Source organism: Lineus longissimus, chromosome 7 (assembly GCF_910592395.1).
Source record: "Lineus longissimus chromosome 7, tnLinLong1.2, whole genome shotgun sequence".
Taxonomy (NCBI): Eukaryota; Metazoa; Nemertea; class Pilidiophora; order Heteronemertea; family Lineidae; genus Lineus; species Lineus longissimus.
This window is the reverse complement of record NC_088314.1, coordinates 754,639-776,468: the sequence shown is the minus strand read 5'-3', so window position 1 is coordinate 776,468 and position 21,830 is coordinate 754,639. Positions and strand designations below refer to the sequence as shown.

Genomic DNA, 21,830 nt, shown 5'->3' with positions numbered 1-21,830 from the left:
CCACTGATGTTTCCCAAAACAGGCTGTGTGCATAGTGTTGAAAAATCTACTTCAGAATGGAGCAAACTCCTCTTGAAGCAGACCCTTCCCATCAACATGCTCTATATTGCAGAACCTGGTACTGCGAAACACGCATGAATAACTGGTAAACTTAATAGCTTGGTAACTACATGTTCTTACCCTACATCTGGCAATACTTGGCCCATGATCACCAATTTATTAATGTCTTAAGCTGGTTTGCGGTACGTGGTTGGCAAAGGAAGCCCATGCTGAATATCACAAGCTGGGAAACATCAGTTATTCTCACGAGCAGTGGAGGCAAAAGGCCAGTATGGACACAGGAGTAAACTTGGTGTAAAAACCTGCTTTGGGGGCATGCAGTTTCAAAAGGAACATGACCTTGTAGATGAGGTGGTAACACCTGATTCTGACTCTTTATCCTGCTGAAATATTGGATTGAGTTGGCGTGGATGTGAAGAATGCCAGGTGGATTTGTGATCGAGGCGATTAAGAAGTTACTGAAGCCGACGATCAAGGGAGAGAATGGAATCAGACGGAGGAAGTCTGTGTTGTATGTGTTTAGATACAGCGGGGTAACGTTCCCGTCAGTCAAGGAGATGGTGAAGGCCTTTGAAGTCAGGATGGTAAGTGGGCTTGGAGTAGCATGCCAACAAACAACTTTCAGAATATGTGAAAATACAGTGGAACCTCCCTTAGCAGACACCCCTCTATCAAGGTCACCCTCTCCACATAGGAATGGGAATATGTCAAACCTCTCTAGTAAGACCACATGTATTTGTGCCATGAAATCATATTTATTCAGACATTGACCTTATTTCAATCTGTTCATTAGCATATTTCAATTGAAAATATTACCCAGTATATTTTGTTCAAAGTAAAGCGGTGGGTGGATATTTTATGTCCACGACCTGATACGAATGCATGTAAACAAGGCCTTGTGTGATAAGAAGTGGATTTCTTTTTGTGTTTTTGATAAGTTAATATAAAAGATTGACCTATTAACTTACTAGTCCATCGCATACAATTTCTCTCTTCAATACATATAAATGTCTAAATGTAGGGCCTACTTTGGAGAATTTAATCACGTCATAAAGTTCAGTCTGGGTGTCTATCTTTTTGTATATGCGTGTAAAATGAGTCATATTATCAGTAGTGTCATCCATTTTGATGACGGACGTTTTTTAGGATGAGGTGACAGTTTTTGCTGAGAAATTCATTCACAGGTTAATTGGATAACTCGTGGAAATGTCTATGATTAACTTGTTGGATTCTGACCCTTCGTTTGACCATCTGAAACAGTACAGGAGTTCATTTGAACTTTCTAAGTCACCCAGTCAATTCCAACGTGATCATGGTCAGAGGGAAGTGCAGTCAAGTCGTTACCGACCTAGTCATGGGGAGGTGAGGTATTCAGGGGATCCAACTGGGTCCTTCTCCAGATCTACTTCTGGGTATGGAACAGATGAAAATTATGGAAGGCTTGGGCCACGTTGGCACTCAATGGATGTATTGGAACAGTCCAACTCCAAGTCGTCTGACAATCAAACTGATCTGCGGCCATACCGCGGGGCTGATTCAGGCCGATATCTACCTTCAGAGGAGGAACCAAGCCCTTCCTATGACCAGACTTGGCCTCGGCCCCAGCGCAGTGATCATGAAGAAAAGCAGGATTCTAAAGGACAGCTTAGATCCCCCAGCAATTTGGCAGGGTCCAAGCAATATCGTAGTGAACTCAACTTGAGACAATCCAGAGGTTCTGCTGAAAAAGTAGGGAGACCTCGACTTTTGTCTAGCCGCAGTGTAAGGCCTTCCAATGATAAGGAGCAACATAGACCTACGATTTTGCCTGCTTATAGGTCCAAGGCCAGGCCAGGTAATGAAACCCTTCCACGTCGCAGGCGATCTGCAGAACAAGCAGACATTTCTAACAAAGACAAAGGTTCGAGTCCGAACTCTGGAAGGCTGGAAGAATCCAGGTATACTCCTGTTCAGAAGTTCATTAGGACGTATAGCACTCAAACAGATCCAAAGGCAGATGCGAGGGATCCGCAGGAGCAATCGAGGTATGTAAAGGAATATACACAATGGAGGTATTCGAAGGAAAACCCAAGGAGTCCAAAGAGCCCAACAGACCAGGACTTCAGACAATATAGAAAGCCGGAAGAACGTAGAAGGCACCCTGACCCACAAAATGATCCAAGATCACAGAGACATCATGAGGAGCAACCAAGGTTCCTCAAAAACCAAACTGGTTCCATGGCCTCTTACTATGACAGTCCAGGTTCTCTGCGGAAGTCTGAGGAACAATCAAGGTTCCCCTCTAACGAAACTGGTTCCACCTCCAACTATGGGAGTGAGGGGCCCCCGAGGAAGTCTGAGGAGCAGCCAAGGTTCCCCACAAACCAAACTGGTCCCGCCTCAAGCTATGACAGCCCAGGTCCTCCAAGGAAGGCTGAGAAACAGCTAGAGAGAATCCCTTCTATTGTTGTTTCACCATCAGAAAGGGTCCATGCTGAGGACCATGTCAGGTCCTATGAAACTAGAACTAGTGTTAGAGCTGTGGATGAGTCAAGGAATTTCAGTGGTCAAACTGCTCCAAGTCCTAACCTTGAAAGAAATGGACTGCGCACACGTTCAGTTGATATTCTTCCCAAGTCACCTTCACCTCACCAAACTGCCCCCAAGCCTTACCAAGGGAATAGCCATGAAAGCTATGATCATAGAACTGTTGAAGATCGGAGGCATTCAGAAGAACCACCAAGGTCTACTGAGAGTAGGCCTTGCCATGAACAATGGAGACATTCAGACTCATCTGACCAAGTGCAACAAACAACAAATATGTCTTCCTTTCATGATTTTCAAATTACGAGGGCCAAACCTGATTCCAATCATTCAGTTGAGCTTCGATATTCAAAGAGGTCAACATCCTCTGACCATCAACTTGATGACCAGGCTCGGCCACCATCGGATCGGCGAGACTCAGTTCAACGCAGGCTTTCAGAGGGGTCAACAAACTCAGACTGCCTTCCTGTTCCAAGTCCAAACCACGGAGGACTCGGACAGCGGTCATATTCAATGGACATGCTGGCTTCATCTTCATTTGCTGGCCAGGGAAATTCACTAGAACATAGACATTCTGAGGAGCAGCCTGTTTCCAGCGATAAAGTTGGTGATGATTTCAAACAGGACCAGGGGGAACAGGCAGAGTCCTCTGGACTTCCTTCAGCTCCTGAGGATGATCTTGAGTTCGAATTGTTGGTAAGTCTTTTCTCTGAACATTTTGGTCTTCAGTATACTTGACCAGAACCGGTGCAACAATCACTAGCTCACTATGTAGAGTCGTCGGGGCCAACCAGTGGTAGCTCAAGATAGCCTTCGAAATATGAGTATATCAGCTTGGGTACCAGCGATCCTGATTACAGGTCCCATAACAGGCATCCTGATCAAGGGTTTGGTATGTTCTCAACATGTTGGGAGATATGGTTCACCAGTGTACGGTCCGTGGATACATTGTTTGGTATGATATTGTTATCATAGAGCAGGTAGTCTCATTCTGGGGAAGAAAATAGATCTATGGATCATGCTTGGAGCCAAAGTGAATTTTTGTCTTTCCCAGTGTAAAGGAGAACCCAAATCAGCTCATGCTGGTTGACATTCGAAGTTTCTCTTTGTTTTTTTGCATATTGTTTACAAATTTACAACAAGTTTGAAATCTGCGGCTACCTGTGAAGGTTGCCTGGGCTGTAAATGAATGATTTGGGTTCCAGGGAATTAGGCTTGAGGCATCTCAAGGTATCTCTTCCATGTTTCTGGTTGTAACGCCGCAGGTGAAGTTATAACGAACACGCTCTTCCTCATAGAACTTCACATCAAATGTATTTTCATCTTTTTGCGGCTAACTGGTCGGTTCTTTTTGCATTTTTGCGATAATTAGTTTTGGTATTCTATTTTCTGTCTGTCTCGAGTGGTAATGCTTTCCTTGAACATCACACTAATGCTGTGGTTTCCCTGAACTATTTCTGATGTGTATTTTGTTCCTATCTCTGGCTTTTTTGGGATGTTCCACATGTCAATCATATTCCTCATTGAATAGTCACTCATTTATCTTGAGTGTGCGATGAGGTTAGACCATGTAGACAGACAGGTTGACTTTAGTTCTTTGTTGATGTGGTAGGTGGCTCTATTAGTATTGTGTTATGAGGAAGTGGCCTTATCTCCCCGTCTGCCTTGTCAAGTGGAATTCAGAGGATGGGACAGAGGCATACATGGTTTTTTCCCCTGTGTGTTGGTCATGAACTTTCAGTGTTTTTTTTCCGTATTTTTTGAGAATTTTTAAAAGATACATGACCAGCCTCGAATATAATAATAAACTTGAATGTAAATAAATCCAAAGTATATCATATTGAGGAAGGCCGCCTTGAGATGCCACTTGAGTTTTCTCGAGTTTTGGCATGTTATTGTTGAGGTTCTTTGAATATCTAGGTCCCCTGGTTCTGTCGTCATATTGCATGACAAGAAGTTGCTAATGGTCTCTATCCTGTTTCCTGTCGAGCGGAGGAAACTACAAGACACGCAGGATAGGCACTTTTCATTTTGCAATTCAGTCATGTTTGTGTCTTATGAGTGTTTACATGTGATTTCAAAAGCTTGCTTTATGCAACAGAGGTGAAATTATATAGGATAAGGTTCTCCTCTCTTCGCTTGGTTTAGTTACTTTCCTGATTTCCAACTGTTGGTCATCCAATCAAGTGTTTGTTTTGACAAATTTGTAAAGTTCCGTCTTGCATCTGTCAAAAGAAGTTGGGACTAGCACTTCACGGGATCTCCTGATGGTCATCTCTTCAATAACACTCAGGATTGTGGTTTCAACCCGAGGAAAACATGACTTCACGTTGAATCACTTGGCACTTTGAGTAGCTGTATTGAAATGAACAGATTTGAAACCAGTTGCTGAAGGAATCCATCGAAAATGCTTTGATGATTTGAGTTGGGCCTCTTCATGCTGTGACAGATACTGAACGATACTCCAACATGTTTCTTCCTGGTAATGATTGCCTCGCTCAACCAGTTGTTGCTATTTCTTCACGGATTGGTTCGACTCTAATTCATTTTTCTTCACCCAGTCTGGAACTGTCTGGCTTGCCATTTGATTTACTTTTATTTCCACTCTGATGAAAAGTACAGTCAGTTGGAGATTCAATTGTGAACTTCTGAATTCTTTATTTAGAGTGTTCTGAAATTGAAATGGTCGATGTTGTGATGAAGAATCTTCAAGTTTTCATGGATTTTGTTAAAAACTTAACATGTTAAAATGTGATTTATGCTGTCAGAGGAATATAGTAATTTGATAAGTGAAAGGTTGTTTGGATTCTGGAATTATCCACCAGTTTTTCCTGTGGAGAGCGAATTGTTTGGATGATGAGGATAGACTGGTGACTCAGTGGTGCACAGTACGCAACAAATAGTGGGTTAAATGTGGCGGATTCCTAGAAACCCATTCTCCGTCCTCAAACTTGCAACTGGTATGACGCAGATGCATGGGAAATCTCAAAGTTCAAGATGCAGCCCTTGAGGACAATGGTTTGAAGACATTATACTTTTATAGTATCAACTATTTGCTCCCATTTTAATGAATTAAACTTCCTTTCCCAAGTGGAATGCAAACTTCTGAGGTTGTTAGATAGAGAGTTGAAAATTTGGAACTTTTTCTTCAAAACTTTTGTTTGTTTTGATTCTGCCTGTCGTCTGCTGGTCGACCTGCTGTCTGCTGAGGTGTCATATGATGAGCTACTGTTTTTTGACTGAGCTATTCTCGGGAAAACTTACAGATATGAGTTGCCATGGATTAACACCTTCTTTCCCAAAACTTTCTTGGCTAATCAGTTGTGCTAATTAACTGCATTCACTCTTAGTGCTAGTCCTGAGGTGGAGTATTATAGATTATAAACAGTAGTGTACCTGCGTAAGTGCGTGAAGTGTTTAGAATGGAACCTCCAGTCGACCCTCTCCGCCTGGTCAGAAGGAAACTGTCCTTACCGGCTGTCAGAAGGAGTGGCTCAATTTCTAAAGCTCGAGAAGCAGCCACGTCCCTTTATAATGCATTCTCAGAAATGGATTTAACACAAATTGTGAGTGTTTGTTCTTGGCGGGGTACTATCCCTCTAGCTGAAACTGCCATATGGACCTTTTGCAATTGACAATATCATATTGCATTTTGACAAGGGGTGCCTCTTCATCTATTCAGTTGAGCTAATGTTTTCATTTAGATCATAAACCAATACATATCATACATCTTTGCTTCATGTCAAGTCGCTATGAAGGACAGTCCTGTCTGTGGCAGAATGTACAGTCTGGTGTGATGAATGTTGCATGGAACAAATTCGGGACAAGAATTTCATTCGATCACCCCCAGGGTTCTGATTAGCCATGAACATATCATTCATGATTCTGTTATTTATATGACCTAATTTATTAGTTCTTGGTATTAATTCATTTTGTTCAATCATTGTCTCTATTAACTTTTGCTCTAGTTTGCCGTGTTGTTTAAACGTGTCTTGTTTCAGAAGGTTGACCGACAAAGAATTCAGCTTCTCCACAGAGATTTCTCCAAAGTTGTGGTTTTCTCCGCTGAGCGTTTACTCATGTTGTTTGCCCTTTGTATGTTTACAGATGGCTGAGGGAAGGAAGAGCCAGGTCCTACTCTTAGATGAAAGGAAGCTCGAGTTTCTCATTCAGGTGAGACAATGGCACAACCTTGGTGACTGCCTCAGAGACAATTGCACAACCAGCGATTTTGTTAGACTCTCAGAGATATCAGAGATATGTCCAGGCCAAGGAATAAGAATTGATAAGTAGTTCTTCTTGTGATTATCAGATGGCAGCACTGGTGGCCTGTATGAAATCTCATAAACCAATTGAGTAGAAATCCATTGTTTGTGTAGCTGTTCGTGTTAGGTCATCGGGCCCTCTCCACATCACCCTCATGGGTATCATGTCGCTTCTAAATGCCCAAATATGTAAATTTTCACCTCAGGTTGTTTGATCAGCTGTTATCCTTGTGGTTACCTCACCTAGGTTGGTCAACAGTGACAAATATCTGCTAATCCTATGAATAGAATCATATGATGTAATGAGAGAGTTTACATGTTTACATATAATGCTGATGAGTCGCTGATTATCACACAAATCTTAATTGGTCAACATGTCTTTGGTGGATTTCCGCATTTTGACCACAGTTCATGTAGGTCAGGACATAAACAGTTCATCAGCAAGGTCAGTTTTAAAAGGTTCCCAAAGAGTAGAAGGTTATTTGTGAAATACGAGATCCCAAGATTTTCAGTGAGATTTGGTGAGTCTCCAGACTTGAAAAGTTTTCGTTATTAGATTTTTTTCTCTGTTTGTTTTCAGCCAAAGCTCCTGTCATGTGACCTGCTCGACCTGGTAGCCTCGCACTACAACCTCAAGGAAAAGGAATACTGTGGATTAGCATTCGTTGATGATACGTAAGTACCAAGCGTAATGAGCACGAGTCATGTTTCCTCATCACTGTATGTGGCTGTACCCAGCTACTGTTGTCTTGACTTCATACCCAGCCAGCCAGTCTAAACCAACCTAAAAACATACCCAACGGGTGAAAGTCTGCGTGGTATACAGCCACGTGGACTTTTGTTTCCAACTGGTTTGTTGTTCTCAGTGGTCTGCTGAGCCTGCATACAGATGTAGTACTCTAATCAGTTCACAGGCAGCAGCACTGGTGTTCCAAGTACTGAGTAGCTGTGTGGTGCCAGTGCTGTGTGTTTGACACATCAAGGACTATCTGTCCACTTCCATATTGCCGTTTAAGAGTGATTTCAGTCTACTTTTTGGAGGATTTGTCATTCCCATTGTGTTTTGAGGTAAGAGTGTCACTGTGGGCAGGGCAGGGGGGTCATCTAGACAGTAAGCATTGATGGTGCCTTCACCCAGGTGTACCATTCCCTGGCATTGTTTACATTTTGAACACAGACCAGAGACTCCATAGTTGCCTGTATGCCTCCAGATCATAACATATGGATTTTCAACTTATTTTGCATGAATATCTTTCATTAACGAATGTGAGTAGGCTTATACTGTTAAAGCTTAGTAAAGCTGAGTTAATGCCCGGTATCATGCCATAAGCCTGTTTGTGAGTATAATGTACAGAGAGTATTCCTGGCAGGGTTTTGGTGGAGTGGTGGTCTCAGTACTATACTTTCTCGATTATCCCACAAATTGTGACCATGGACTATACTTCATGATGAAGCCAGGTGACACTGACAAGGAAAGCAAGCCCTGGTTTCCTGTGAAAGTCAATAAAACACATATGGATCAATTAGTGCCATATATTCAGCAGTATAAACATGACCTGGTGATCTGGTTGAAAACCATCTCTCTTTTTCACTCGATAGCCACTCGTGGACATGGAATTTCAATTAATGGAGCTACAGATACTTGATATGAGATGAGATGTAAAAATGTTTTTGCCAGTGAGGTTTTGTCAGTTGCTGAACTGTCCCAGGGAGCAAAAATACATTTTGTCTGCCACCATTGATGAACTGCATGAATAAAGCAAAGCATTCTGAGAATAAGACCACTATTTCATCTAAAATTATCACAAATTATCTGGTCCAGTGAATGATTTGAATCAAATCAAAACAGACTGCTCTAAATCAGCGATAAAACGAGTTTCGAGGTGAATCTTAATAGCTCAGCAGGTGGATTGGATTTCGTTCCTGCTCATCTGAATGAGCTTGAAGACCCATCACCCTGTAGCTTCTTTCAGAACCAGCTTTCACAACCTTTAGTTCTGCTTGAACAGAAACAAAATGTCAATCACCAATCCTGTCATTGCCAGACACAATAGCCCCCAGAAGCCACATCAAAGCCTAATTAATAATTGATTGAACTTGTTGAATAGGTCAAGGGTTCCTTGGTCCATAACCAGCCTAATACAGGCTGGTGGATTTGGGGGAACTCTGTAAACTCTATGAGTCCTATTGATGTGACCAGAAATCTGACATCAACACCATGGAAAGGTTGGCCAATCTGAATAGCTGTAAACATTGATGATGGGGTACATGTTCCAGATTAAACTGGGGAATCAAATGGCCTCAACTAACCTGACAATTGGCCATGTTGGAGGAATCGAATAGCTGCATTCACCCTCACAATCAGTTACCCCAGGATCGTATGGCCAGTGCTGCTCTAAATGAGCCAACCAAGGAATGAATTGGCTGGCAGTGTTGCTGGGGTAGGCAAGATGTGTGGAGATCTTCACATTTCTAAAATGGGAACATTGTACAAGTTCTTCTGGGAGAAACGAATTGAAGTACACACTGCTCCGCAATCATCTTGGTTGATCGAAATGGCCTCGGCGTCCCGGGAGAAAGCAACATGGCAAGTCACATACTCACTTCCCCACAGCTTCATCATAGCCAACTGAAACAAAGAACCAAAACTCTTCATGCCATCACTTTACCATATGATAGGACATCCGCAAGAAGAATTAAGATGTAGCAAAGATGCCAGGTGTGTTTCTGGCAGATGTTAAAAAAGCTGCTCCAAGCAGGTGCTGGGAGAAAAAACCATAATCTTTGCTACAGTCCAAGCCATCGTAGCTTGAATATCAATGAAGGCTTGCCGGGTGTACTGCTCTAAAGATTCGCTTTATTAACTCAACCCTTTCATTACCTGCTCGATGCTTGGCATCGTTGTCTTGTTGAGGTGACAGCCCAAGGGACTTCATCCTATAATAGCATCACAAACCTTCCTCTTCAAAACTGTCATTCTCAGAATTCAAGCAGCACTTAGATGTTATTTTCCCTACCCCTGGGGAAAGTTACACTGCTTTAGTTAATTTCCGTGGCACAGGGCTAAATCATGAAACAGTTCATATGCTGAGTAGAGTAGTGGCTTCAAAGGAGTCTCAGTAAAGCAGCGCTGGTCAGATATAATCAGAGAGGAAATAACTTGATGACTTTAATCATGTTAACAATCGTGCCGGAGATCAGATAGTTTTGGATTCACTGTGATCGAGTTTTAATTGCTCTCTCCTGTACCGGGAAGCCCGCACTTTTTCAGCTTACTGGGGTTAATTGCAACGTTGATTGGAGACTGGTAGGCTGGGAAATAAAGTGCGTGTGAATTATTGAGGTATACAGGGTGTCTCAAAACAGAATGGCAAATAACTATTCACTGTAAAAATTGCCCTCGGTGAAAAACATGAACTGATTCAGAGTTTGTAGGTAAAAGTAAAGTCGAATAGTAAAATGGCCAATTAATTGATTGAAACAGCAGCCTTCAAGTATTGGAAACAAGTTTGAAGTATCATTGTTTCAAACCACGAGCCAGATGTCCATAATCTATCACCGGCTAATCAACGTGTCGTCACGAACAAAGACCAATCAAGTTTTTAATTAGTTGTTCAGAAATGAGATGTTTTGCACTTGGAAATGATGTGATCCTGTCCTGTTGTTGAGAGTCAGAATGTCTGTTGGTTAATTGGTAGTTCAAGTATTTATCAAGGTTGTGCCATGGAATTTGCCATTGTATCATATGATGATGCCACCACCGTCATGTAATCACCATCTGGTGCCGGGTGACACTTGCACCTATCATGTCACTGTTTACCCTCCCATTCAATCTCACTCTCCATTGTATATATGACATTTGTATGTCAGTCACAACCTGACAATCAGTGTAGAGTACTGCTTGCGGTGCCTACCCGGATTTGTATAAATACCCAATGCCCATCTCCATAAAGTGTGCTTTATGATTGACTCACTGGATGAGACTGTCTCACTCTGTTCCTTGGAGTCGGCTGATACAGTCGCAGTGGAGTTCTCAATTTCCTGTGGATTATAAGGCAAGTACGACAAGGATATTGGTTTGGAGTATGATGAGTTTGTCTTGTGCGTCCAGTCAACTCATCAGTTGTCTCTTGAGCGTGTCTGATGAGTGATTGTAGGCTTTGCTAGTATGGATCTTCTTGAGTGGAGTGGTACTGGGTACATTCATGGATCGGCCAGTACATTACTGTTCATGTAGTGGGGCAGGGTTCCTTATGCAGTGGCCAAAATCTTGGGTGAATTCCCTGAATACCTTGATATATGAAGCAATTACAAGTTTATTGGTCGAGTGATGGTCATCTTGCTTTGTGTCAACCTTTCATGGCCGGACCCAATGACCGCGTCCAACCTCCATATCATCATTTCTCATTTTAAGATCTTTGAACATACGGATATGAATGATGTGATTTGTCCTTTCTGTTTCTATTCACACACCCTCTTTCCGGCGGGGACAGAAATGCATGTTATAGTGAATGGGTTCGATTATATGTGAGCATGGGATGTCGCTCTCCATTCAAAACTAACATAATGTAAATGATTATCAAAGGTTTTCATATCATAAGCGATATTACAGCTTTTATGTGTAAAATACATTTCCTGCCTGAGTGGGTTTTCAATGGGGTATCATTACGGGTGGCCCGGGTGTGAAGGGGGTGTGGCCTGTGGGAGGGACGACATTCACGTCAAGGTTCACACGCACACCATGTACAGTTTGGGAGAGTGTACTTCATGTTTTCTGGGAATGGGACATTGGGAGAACGCCACCCTGATGAGATTACGGTACCCATGTAGGCCCAGTACCTAGACTTCCCCAAACTGAAAACTAGACTAAGTGGATCTGTCTATGACCTTCTCAACTGTCAACACAAGGACTGCAAAGTTCAGTCTCATTCAATGTAAATAGTTCAAATATTTGCTAATGGTGGCTTAATTGGTGAAAATTGCGACCACGCAATGAGCGGTTGTCACATGTGCCGCTAGTTGTGAGTGGAGGGGAAGTGTCCTTCTCTCACAAGCTCTGTCCATTTGATAGTTTTTCCTCACTTATCCTGTTTGTAAATGTCGAGCTAGAGACCTGTGGCTCGTTGTTGACCTGAAGTGGAGGCGTTCCACAACAATTACTCTAACTGTATAAATGCTCTGATTCATGTTATTGTATGGACTATTTTCCACAAAAAAATGAGATGAATTGGGGCCATCTGGGTTAAAAGAGTGAACCATGGAAATAAAGCCACCTCGTCTTACCAAGAAATTCGGTTGATTTCAGTCAAACCTGGCTCAAAAGCGGTCTTCTGGCACCGTTTGAACTTTTTCACTTTCAAGGATGAATTTCTTGACTTTGCCAGGTGATGTATATTTTTCTAGTTGGTTGTGAGGTTTTTGGCCAGGAAGTGTTGAAACATGAGATAGGAAGTGACCACGGGCTGGGCTGTACCTGCTGCTGGTGGCATGGCCCCGCACACTCATGACTCGGGGCGAAACTTGGGATGTATTGCTTTTACTTATAGACCTGCCCCAAGGCAGGAAACATGACTCTGGCACACTATCAGAAAAACACTGTTTATGACCAGCTGACAAGCGTTGTGCCTGCTGCAGAGTTAATTGCTGGGATCCGTTTTGTACCGACCCACCTCCACCTCCACGACCCACTTCCACGTGTTGGCTGTAAAAAACATGTGCCTCCAAAGCTGTTGTACGTTTGTGTCACTAGTTGACTCATGGGAGTAAACAAACGAGTTTACCTGAAGGCCGTTACTAATCCGACCCTAACCAGGACCACTCCCCTTCCTTCATCTGGCTTCCTCTAGGTTCAATTTGCCACAAGCCTTTGTGAGACTGGCATGTTTACGATTGCTGAATAGGTAAAGTGTCTCTGGTTGATTCACAGATACCAGTACCAGATTACCTGAAGATTTACTGACTATGAAAGCCACAAGGCCAGTAAGACTTCCGGTTCCTTGGAACCTTTCATCGACTTGGTGATGAAGCTTTAGTTTCTACTGAGGTACCTCAAGGTGACCTGTGGTCATGTCAGAGCCTTGGGCGATCTAGATGACAATTCAAGACATGAGCCTACGAAGACTGCAACTTGGCAAGATCCTTGGAAATCGTTGTTCTCTAGACTGGGTCTCCTTAGTCATCATGTCCTGTTGCACTCCTCTCTGAATAGAGATAGCGTAATCTGCCCCCATGTGCAATGCTAATCTCAGTTTCATCAAGGCAGATCACTAATCCCCCAGCATCGCCATCACTTATTGCTGCAGCTTGATCCCTATTTTCATCAGCCTCCCATTCAGTAACAATCAGCAAGAATAGTTACGTTCTTTTGTTCGAATCTTCCCGATTCATTTGCTGGATCTCATAAACTAGCTTATTGCTCATTCGTCTATTATGGGGATCGGTTCCCTTCAGTGCCATGTGCTCTTGTATAGAACTGATGAATGGAGAGTGCATACTGTTACTAATTCAGTGCACGTTCTTCCAAGGATGCAGAGTTTTGTGATGTAATGGGCAGGAAAAAGAGTTTTTCTGTGCTGGCTTGGTGAAGAAACCAGAAGAGAAGCTCAGTCTGATGTTGCATACGAGGGTCGCAGTGTGTTGTAGTCCATAAGGTCAAGATCAAATTTGTCATTTTGCTTGCTTGGGGAAGGTGATAGGCGGGTCCGACATCAGGTAGATGGTATAAGGTAGATGGTATAAGGTAGATGGAAGACCTTGAAGACTGTCTAACACATGAAGAACTGCATGTTTCCTCCCTCAAATGTGTCCCATGTTGCTCATGTCTAACTCGTTTTCTCGTCTTTCTCTTTCCAGCGGCCATTTTAACTGGTTACAGCTCGACCGCCGAGTCTTAGAACATGATTTTCCAAAGAAGTCCGGTCCATTAGTTTTACACTTTTTAGTCAGGTAAGCCCAAGTTGAGCTCCAACCTTGATCGCCAACAGCAATCTACCAATGGTAACCTATCGTCTGTATCTCGTGTCTTGTGTCAAAGGCTGGTGGTTGGATGTGCGTGTATTGGAGTTTGAACCAGCCTCTCCTCCCAATTCCAGCCTGGTACAAACTGCTCTCTATTGGCAAATTCAAAACATGTTGAGACATTTCATTTGGTGATTATTGGCTGCCTCCACTTAACGTCAAATATGGCAGTGGTAATGCATCTAAAGTCTCTTCATGGACATGTTGCTGATATAGATTCAACGAAATTACAAACCATTTACTCTGAGGATGATGTTTACAGTGGAAATTGTCACTTGGAAGAGCTGCCTCTTCCAAATCCATTATCATATTTAACTCTGATGGAGTGCACTTTTCACTCAAATGGATCCATGTTTCAAGGTGTATGCAAGGACAAGTCACAGTATGTACTGGCGTACATTTTGCATCACTGATTCGGTTCATGCAATCTTCTGGTTCATGGCGGTCGAACCTCTCGAGTAGAAGTGGCAGCTATTCGCTGACAGAATTATCAAGGTTAATTCTATTGGTTTTGTACTTGATTCTAACAGCAAATGGAGAAATCATCACATTGCCCTCATCATCGGGTGATTTCTTTCAGCGATATTTGCTTGATTAATTGGCACACCCCTGTAGTTAAACACGTCCCTTAGCCTACAGACTGAGGAGTCATTTGGAAAAAAGCTTATTCATATCAAAATATTCCCAATGTTGAAACAGATGTTGGGTTGAGAAGTTGTTCCAAAGAAAGCAGACGTGTTCCATTGGATGTCTCGACCCAAGTTAACGCCTGCGCTTGGCTGTAGTGGGTTAAAATAGCTCCATGATGGCTCCAACCTGTAACCTTGGACAAGACACTGTTCTCCCGATGCACCACACCAGAATAAACTCCATTTTCATAGCTTTTCCTTTACCTTTGCAGGTTTTTTATCGAGTCCATAGGATACCTGCGAGATCGAGCGACCGTAGAGGTGTTTTATTTACAAGCCAAACAGAACATTTATAAGGTAAGCCGAGAGAAATCGTTAACTCGCACTAATGAGTAGGCAGTGCTGTGCAACAGATTGCAGGCGGAGATTTAAACATCGTTTTCAAGAGGAAATTGAATTAGTAGATCGTTCGAGCCAACACTGAGCATACATACTTGATGTGGAGTTAGAACCTCCCTATTCAGGACACCCCTTGGGACAGACAATGCTGTTCTCAGTAGAGAGGTGTCCGGATCTGAGAGTCAAGTTGATTAAAGATTGTCATCAACTTTGAAGGCTTGAAGAAGCCAAGAGCCGCACTCCCTTTGAAATATGATGACTTACAAGTCTCAGCTTGAAAGATTGGGCAGAGCTGTTTGCATATTATGAAGCAGTGTCTGCTTCTTTTCAAAACTGTTACTTGTAAGTAGCTTTTAGAATGATTTTATGAGTCCCTTCCCCTTCAAATTGATACTCAGCTAATCCTTCCAAGTACTTGAATATAATAGAACAATTAGCAAGTATGAGGGTAATGTTGGTAGTTCTTAGAAAAAACTTTTCCAATTGTCAGCATAACAATGGGCCTATTGTGAATGAGAGCCCCACAATGGCTTTGCTTGGAAGGTTAATATTTGGGTTTTCAGGCTGTATAGCCCACCAGTGCAATGTGTGGTGAATTCATTTGGAAAGCTTATTGGCATACTTCTACCTTGAGGATTATATTCGATATGGAATATTAGGATAAGTGGCAGGTGGTATGTTGGAATGTTTGGGAAAAGTGTGGATTTGATGTCAGAAACCTGACTGAGATTTTCAACACAGATTTTGGCTTATCGATGCCTGCATGACAAATGGTGTGAAAGCTAGATGTAAGATTACTCATGGTTTGTGCTCTTGTCTCATGCCTCTCCTCCATCAATAAACCATTCCCTCTGTGTCTGATCCACAAATCCCATCATCTATTCCTGTACCTGAGCCATGGTTGTGTTGCCTCATACCCCGCCACCACCACCTGAACCCCCACTCCACACCACTCCACACCACTCCCTAAAAATCTCTTCATCTATTCCTGTACCCAAGCCATGATTGTGTTGCCTCATACCCCGCCACCACCACCTGAACCCCCACTCCACACCACTCCCTACAAATCCCTTCATCTATTCCTGTCCCCAAACCTTGTCAAATCTCCTCCATTGACTCCAGGAAGTTCTTTGACCTTCGCACAATGACACTCCCCAACCAATCTCTCCACCATTCAACACAAATCCCAGTGCCCTTCACATTGGAATTCATGCTCTTTATTCTGATAAAGGATGGTTTATATAACCCTACAATTCAGGGGTTTAAAGGTCTCTGTTACGTTAGTAAGGGCTATTTAGCTTGGTGCAGGAGATGATAGAAGACATGTGGTTCTCCGAGTCTGATATTTTGGTGTGATCAGATTCGATTTTGCAGGAATAGTCTTGTCTTTTCCTGATTATTTTGTTCTTCCAAGGTGAGTATAAGGTTTGGTCATATCCATGATCAGGGTATAAGGGTGGGTCGTTAGTAAGGAGGGTTATCCTGGGGGTGAATCTATAGCAGGTATTGACACATCATCAGATTCATCAAGCTCTCTCAGGTGAAGTAGAAGTATCGACGTGGGCATCGTGAAGTCAAAGCATGTGTAACCCACTCTTCCACTTCCCTTGTTTGTGTCTTTGCAGGGTATCATCGAGTGTGACAGTGAGACTGTCTTTGAACTCGCTGCACATGTGTTGCAGGCGACACATGGAGACTTTACTTAGTAAGTATGCATTTCCCTCCAAATCTGTCCAACGTTGCATTATCCTTCACCAATCCTGTGGAGTGAAATTGATCACTGAACTTCGCGAGACAATCGACATGATGTTTTAAAACGTCAAAAACAATCTCTAATCCTCACTAATGAAACATGTCTCCGGTCGTCCTCATTATAAGCCATCCGTTTTAAGCCTTTTCTCCGACACCTGGCATCAAAAGCGGAATTAAAGCTTTTTCTCCTCGTCTGATCCTCACCTGAGGCTGACTTGAACCTAATGGAGATTGGATCAAAGCCATCTTGTCTTGTCCTGAAACAAGACATCGCTACATCAGTTCATTATCCCCAAGTGATTAGCAGGGTTTCTATTACTGTAAACTCCAGAATATTCGATCGCCCGTTTTTTTCCGCACTAAGATCTTCCCTGGCAGAATTTGTAAGATTGACCTAGTGACTGTTGCTGCTTCTAAGTATATCTTTTCTGTTTTGAACAAAAGAATACTTTGTTTACACTCTATATGTAGGCCTACATGTACATGTATACATGCCTTGACAAGGTCAGTTCACAGAAACAAGGCCAAATTCCAGAGTCAAGAAAAAGTGTGGTACTGGTTGGGCATAGCTCCATTTACAAGTCATTCAAATGATTTGTATTTTGTTTTCAGTGAGGACACTGCCAGAGAGGACTTCAAGAGACTGCCATTGATTCCTGTGAGGACTCTAACTGAACATCCTTCTCTCTCATACTGGTACGTCCTAGCTCAATGCTGATCTATAGGCCTATGGTGCATTTGTTGTGCATTTGTTTCACAAAATGCAGCGTCCTGCAACAAAAATTGCAGCTTGTGTGGGAGCCGTTAGCCAGAGAAAAGCAAGCCACTGATAAGATCAACGTAATGTTTGTGTTAGCCCAACCGTTGCAATGCTGGAGATGATTTGGTAAAATTGGCCTTTACCGTAATGAATCACTCGATCTAGGTTGTGTCCAGATTCCCAATTAGTCTAGATATGTCACATTACCACACCATACTTTCTTGTCTTGCAGTGAGGATGAGATCATAACTCACTATAAAAAACTCGCTGGATTATCTCGGGGATCTGCAATAGTCAAGTAAGTAGATCTTTAATTTAGAATGTATCATGCCTTCCGTGATGATTTCTTAAAGCTAAGCATGTGTGTAAAGGAACTGTAGTGACGAAAGAAGTGATGAGTGACTGGGACTTGGGAAGTGATCTGTTGGTGTAGTGTGCACAAGGCAATATGCCTATTGCCATCTAAGAATGAACAGTAAAAGGATGTACCCGCCACTTCCTAATAGTCCCTCGGTGATACTTAGGTAACCACACTGAAGGGTGAACACCAGAGTATCAATGACTCATCTGGTCCCTCAGCCAGCGATGGCTTGGCATGATCATGTGTCACCCTGGCCGTGGAAAGGGTCCCTGCTCATCAAGAAACATGACGATTTATCACCATTTATGATTTATCTGTAATCTAAGTGAGAGTCAATGTGTCCTGGAGAATGTCACCCAGAGCTGGGAGATCGTATCGTGGACGTTTTGACAAGTAGTGTGGACAAATTGCAGCATGTGCCAACATGATGATCTGAGATAAGACACCTCGTGTCTGTAGCACGATGCTAGCTCCGTGACACAGGAGATACAGGATGTCGGACACAACACTGGCCAGCAAGATTGCTTAGGTCTTGGTTTATGTCTTCAGAGAACTGTTGAGTGAAATCTTCCCTCGTTTGTATTCCACTCATTCTACATTCTCTTGCTTATTCCAGTCATGAATCTCTGAGCAAGCTGTTGTAAATCTTGCACTGTGCGGGGTATTCCAGCCCCAGAGCAATTATAACCCATTCTTGATGTATTGTGTTGTTGTCTCCATGCAGCCAAGGCTCTGCTAGATCTATGACAGACATGAGTTCCTGCATGAACCTGATCCACTGCATTCAGATTATTGTGCCGTGGACTATGGATGTGTAGTCACCACTTGCCACCAGGCTAAAGCGATTCACACCTCATTCGTGGACATCTCCTGTCCACTTCCGTGGGATAATGAACATTGCCTCGGTCTCCCCATCAGTTTCATATGTTGAAACGTATTCCCAGTTGGTTAAGTTAGTGGTGAAAAACACTTGTGAACATAGTGAGTTATGATACTCACTCAAAAAGATTTCCTGTGGGTGTCATGATTACAAATTACTCGCTGAGCCCTGGATTGATGATTAATTGATCAACTCTGTTTCAATAGAGCCATTTGTATTTGAGGCTTGGTGGAAGAACTTCTATGTCGATTAGATAGTTCAGCTTTGTCCTTGGAGGAAGAACTTTCCTGGTCCTGATGGGGACTTGGAGCTTTGATCTGCAACAGGACTGCCTTTGACATAAAACATGCCTTGCAATTTGACCCTCTGAGACAGCTATTAACCATACCACAAGACTCAGTGACATGTCTGTAGCAATGGAATAAGTCCAGGCTTCAATTCTGTCACAATGTGGAAAACACAGCATTTTGATGACAGTTGACAAGAGCCAACACTTAGAGACCCTGATAACAAGTGAGTGACTCAGTCTCCTCCATCAAACCCTCATGGGTATCATTATACTTGTTCACTCACATAACGGAGCCTGGACACATCGCGGCCCCGTTGAGGGGTATCATTATACTTGTTCACTCACATAACGGAGCCTGGACACATCGCGGCCCCGTTGAGGGGTATCATTATACTTGTTCACTCACATAACGGAGCCTGGACACATCGCGGCCCCGTTGATTGTCACGATGATATTCTGTTGCATGTTTCTGCAACCAAGTTGTTGAGTCACTCCTGAAGCTGTAGGAAATTAATTGGTGTCGAAATGGAGTGAATTAATGAAGTTTTCAATGTCATTTGTTTAACCCTATGTGGGTTTATAAAAGCTTGAAGTGGGGAGACAAGGGAGGCTAGCTAGGTGACCGGAGACCTTCCATCATTCAGACATTGATTTCAAGAATCCTGCCACTCGTTGTCTCTGAACGGTCAATTCTACGCCTCAAGAAATCAGTCATTCCCTAGGGTCAGCAGAGGAGAAACCCCAGACATTCATTTCCTCATTTCATGAATAGTCCAATGACCAGCAAATCATTTGCATCATTCTCACTTACTTCGTCGTGCATCGCTGTGAGGATTACAGAACATAGTCAATTTGGATGAGCCGTCTGCTGTCACCGTCCCCAGGGGACTTCAGTCATTCAGACACTTGATTGTATCATTTCGTAAGCAGACGTCCTCCAAGTCACAAGATCTTGAAATCCTCTGCTAATGTTTCACTCCACTCGCATGTTTCTTGATGCGACTTCATAAGATTTACATCGAAACCAATTACTCCTATTGATTGGACGAGGAAATGAGTGGTGAGTACACTATGAGTAATCGTGGAGCAAGTCTTTAACATTCGTCCGTGACACTCGTGATGGAGACATTGGCAAATATTGGGTGTGCAGTTTGAAACAAGTTTGATATGAGAAAAAAAGTATAATGTGTAGTTTGAGCTGAAGACCACCAGTAATCTTGAGGTGGGCGATTCCTGAGAGTAGTCTGAACTGCAGTTGATTGGACTGGAGGCATAAGCTGAGGAATGAGGCCGCTATACACACTGAAGCCAGAAAATGGGACAAATATGGCTGTGATGTTGTTCACAATGAAAGGGTTAGATCACATGGAGGGTGTCACCTCTTGAATTTGACGATGCCATAGTTTCTTCCTGGTTATGCCAGTCCACAGTTCTCCTCACGATATGTGAGCTGTGAAGAAATGTGTTGTGTGGTTATGCTTGATACCAAGACTCGGTCTTCTCCGATGTGATTATCAGCGTTGATATGATTCACACTTCATTAATTGGCTGCTTGTTAATTAACCTCATTCCCGTCTCTGTATAATTAAGGGAGGCGTTCATGTGTGCACGCTGTCACGGACAAGGTCATCCTTGCAAAATGGAGAAAAGTGGCTGAATCGTGATTTCTATCTCTCTGGTAGCTTTGTGGGTTTAGCAATTGGTGAGCTTCAGGTTACATGCAAGGGGTGGAGCATGTGGATTGGATGGAAGCCTTTTGACTTCCATCCTTGTGTGTTTTTAGGTCATTTCTCAACAGACCCATCAAGTGGTTATAACCTGTGAACTTTCATTGTAGCAAACTGCTGAGTTCAATTTGGGGACAGTTTCATCTCAATTCCACAAGTGATCCTCTAATGACCCTCTGAGACCCGTAAAACTAAGGATGAGATAATTAAGAATTATTTTCTTTAAAATGGGATCATTGTAATAGATGAACTATTGGATCTTATAATGAAGACAAATGGGAGTGGTTGCATAATCTAATTGGTTCTTCGGTGAAAACTGGTCCAACAAGTTTTCAGAGATCTGGTGTAATAGGAATGTATAGTGCTGTTGTGTATTGTATTACCACCATGTATATAGCTCAAACCAACTGACCATGGATGATTCTGTTTTTGGTTGCATGATAAACAGACTTTAAACCACAATAGTGGTCTCCCCTGCTCATGATCCTTTTGGCCTGTCAGCCGGGTAGTGACATCTGTATGGTTCACCACTTATCCTGATGTTATGTAACATTTCATTGATTTCTGTTGAATAACCCCCATCTAAATTGACCGTGATATAATTGTAGTCAAATATGGAATAATTGTCTTATAATGAGTTGGGAATATTACAGGAATGCAAAACGGAAATGAGTACCCGATTCTATTGTCATTTGACTGTGAGTGAACTTGATTCTCTGTCGCTGCTCTCCGATTCTTTCTCATTGGAAGCATCAAATATCGGTGTCTTCCCAAACTTTCGTGTTATTGGATACTGTCTTTGAATTGTGTCATTGTTGGAAGCATCAGACTTGTGGTATGTATAAACAAGAACAAGATCTCATAAAGACTAGTCTTTATTACTTCTTGGTATTATGAAGTTGCCTTGGCTACATAATAATGATATCAAAGAAAAAATAAAGTCAGTTTCTGTGACTTTCGCTCTACTATTCTTTGAATATCGATATTTCAATGACTGTTGTAGAGCTGAAGGGGGGAGCAGAATTGAAGATCAATCTCTTGAGGAACTAGCCTTGCACCATCCTTGTGACTGCCACAAAGTTGAGAGTCTGATGGCTGATGTGGTAAAAGAACCTGCATGGTATCTTTCTTTCTCTTAAAATATGTCCAAATATAAGCTGTGTCCCTC

General features: G+C 42.6%; 1 protein-coding gene across 9 annotated transcripts in view; it reads left to right on the top strand.

The window, feature by feature from the left end:
• The first annotated feature begins 464 nt into the window (after window positions 1-464).
• Window positions 465-21,830, top strand: part of LOC135490726 (FERM domain-containing protein 4B-like) — a 43,876-nt gene continuing 22,510 nt past the window's right edge. For 4 of the 9 annotated variants that reach the window (XM_064776130.1, XM_064776131.1, XM_064776129.1 and 1 more), the window contains exons 1-8: window positions 1,033-3,279; window positions 6,691-6,756; window positions 7,429-7,523; window positions 13,701-13,793; window positions 14,767-14,851; window positions 16,519-16,598; window positions 17,258-17,341; window positions 17,638-17,703. In XM_064776130.1, the coding sequence (XP_064632200.1) occupies window positions 1,267-3,279; window positions 6,691-6,756; window positions 7,429-7,523; window positions 13,701-13,793; window positions 14,767-14,851; window positions 16,519-16,598; window positions 17,258-17,341; window positions 17,638-17,703 (2,582 nt within the window). In that variant the 5' untranslated portion in view covers window positions 1,033-1,266. Of the gene's footprint in view, window positions 645-1,032; window positions 3,280-5,790; window positions 6,150-6,690; window positions 6,757-7,428; window positions 7,524-13,700; window positions 13,794-14,766; window positions 14,852-16,518; window positions 16,599-17,257; window positions 17,342-17,637; window positions 17,704-21,830 lie in introns of those variants that run through there. The other 5 variants (XM_064776134.1, XM_064776133.1, XM_064776132.1 and 2 more) reach the window with 3 other exon arrangements.